Source organism: Orycteropus afer, unplaced genomic scaffold (genome assembly GCF_000298275.1).
Source record: "Orycteropus afer afer isolate SDZICR_OR568_19922 unplaced genomic scaffold, OryAfe1.0 scaffold00029, whole genome shotgun sequence".
NCBI lineage: Eukaryota > Metazoa > Chordata > Mammalia > Tubulidentata > Orycteropodidae > Orycteropus > Orycteropus afer.
Window position 1 is genome coordinate 10901540 of NW_006921616.1, and position 1127 is coordinate 10902666.

Below are 1127 nucleotides of genomic sequence, written 5' to 3' on the forward strand. Positions count from 1 at the left end.
ATTCTGTCAATTCCTGGTGCCTTGTTTCCCACCAGTTCCTTCAGTGCAGCTTCGACTTTTTCCTTCAATACCATTGGTTCTTGAACATATGCCACCTCCTGAAATGGATGGACATTGACCAATTCTTTTCAGTTCAGTGACTCTGTGTGTATTCTTTCCATCTTTTGATACTTCCTGCATCATTCAATATTTTACCTGGAGAATCTCTATATAATATAGATACTCTACTATAAAATAATACATGTATTATAATTACTATGACCAATCTCGTCCTTGAGCCAGCTCACCGGCTGACAGCATTAGGGCAGGGAAGCAGTCTTTGTCCTTTAAGTGCATTAGAAAAGTGCTGGTTTAAGATGAGGAAGCTCATCAATGCTAATGTCCCCATTACAGTGCAGGCGACCACTCCACTGTTTCCTTGGCCATTGTTCAAGCCAGTCAGAAGGACCAGGGCTTCTATCACTGCTGCATTAAGAACAGTTACGGAAAGGTGACCGCTGAATTTAACCTCACAGCTGAAGGTAAGGCCCGCTTATTGGTTCCAAATAAGAGCCAGAGCGGGGTGTGCAGTGGCCTGAAGCCATTCTCTTCTTTGTCGTCCTCCAGTTCTCGCGCAGCTCTCCAGTCACCAGGATGTAAAAGGTAAGTCACCCACAGTACAGACGAGCACCTGGCCTAGATGGCAGAGGCACTGTTCCTGGGGCTCTAGTGATGAGTAGGAGGGTGCTCTGGAATGACCGGAGGAAGGACTATTGAGTCCCAAGCCGTTTCAGCCTGACAGGCCCCCAGCTGGTGTCATAACTCAGTGGGCTCTGAAGATGCAGATGTGTGTGGTTTATGGAAGACATTGGACAGTGTAGGCATTGTGAGCAGGTGGACAGGGGTGTGGGGCGAGGCTCCTTCCTTTAAGCGTGAACATCAAAGGTGTGCTGAGGGAGCTTCATCTAGCCCCTCCGCTTGGGTGTTTTCAGCTGCCAGCCCTTCCCCAGATACTGTGTTTCTTCACCTCACTCCTCCGTTGGGCTGAGCAGATGCCCAAAGACAGCCAGGGGTCTGGGAGAGCCACGCCAGCCACTTGCATGTCCAGGAAAAGGAAATGTGGATGTTGGTGCTTTCCTTTGGCACAT

At 49.0% G+C, this 1127-nt stretch overlaps 1 protein-coding gene across 1 annotated transcript in view; it reads left to right on the forward strand.

Annotated features, from left to right (window-relative positions):
- Positions 1–1127, forward strand: part of ALPK2 (alpha kinase 2) — a 128467-nt gene that overhangs the window by 99580 nt on the left and 27760 nt on the right. The window contains 2 exon segments of the mRNA XM_007935549.2: positions 394–521; positions 607–642. Coding sequence (XP_007933740.2) covers positions 394–521; positions 607–642 — 164 coding nt within the window.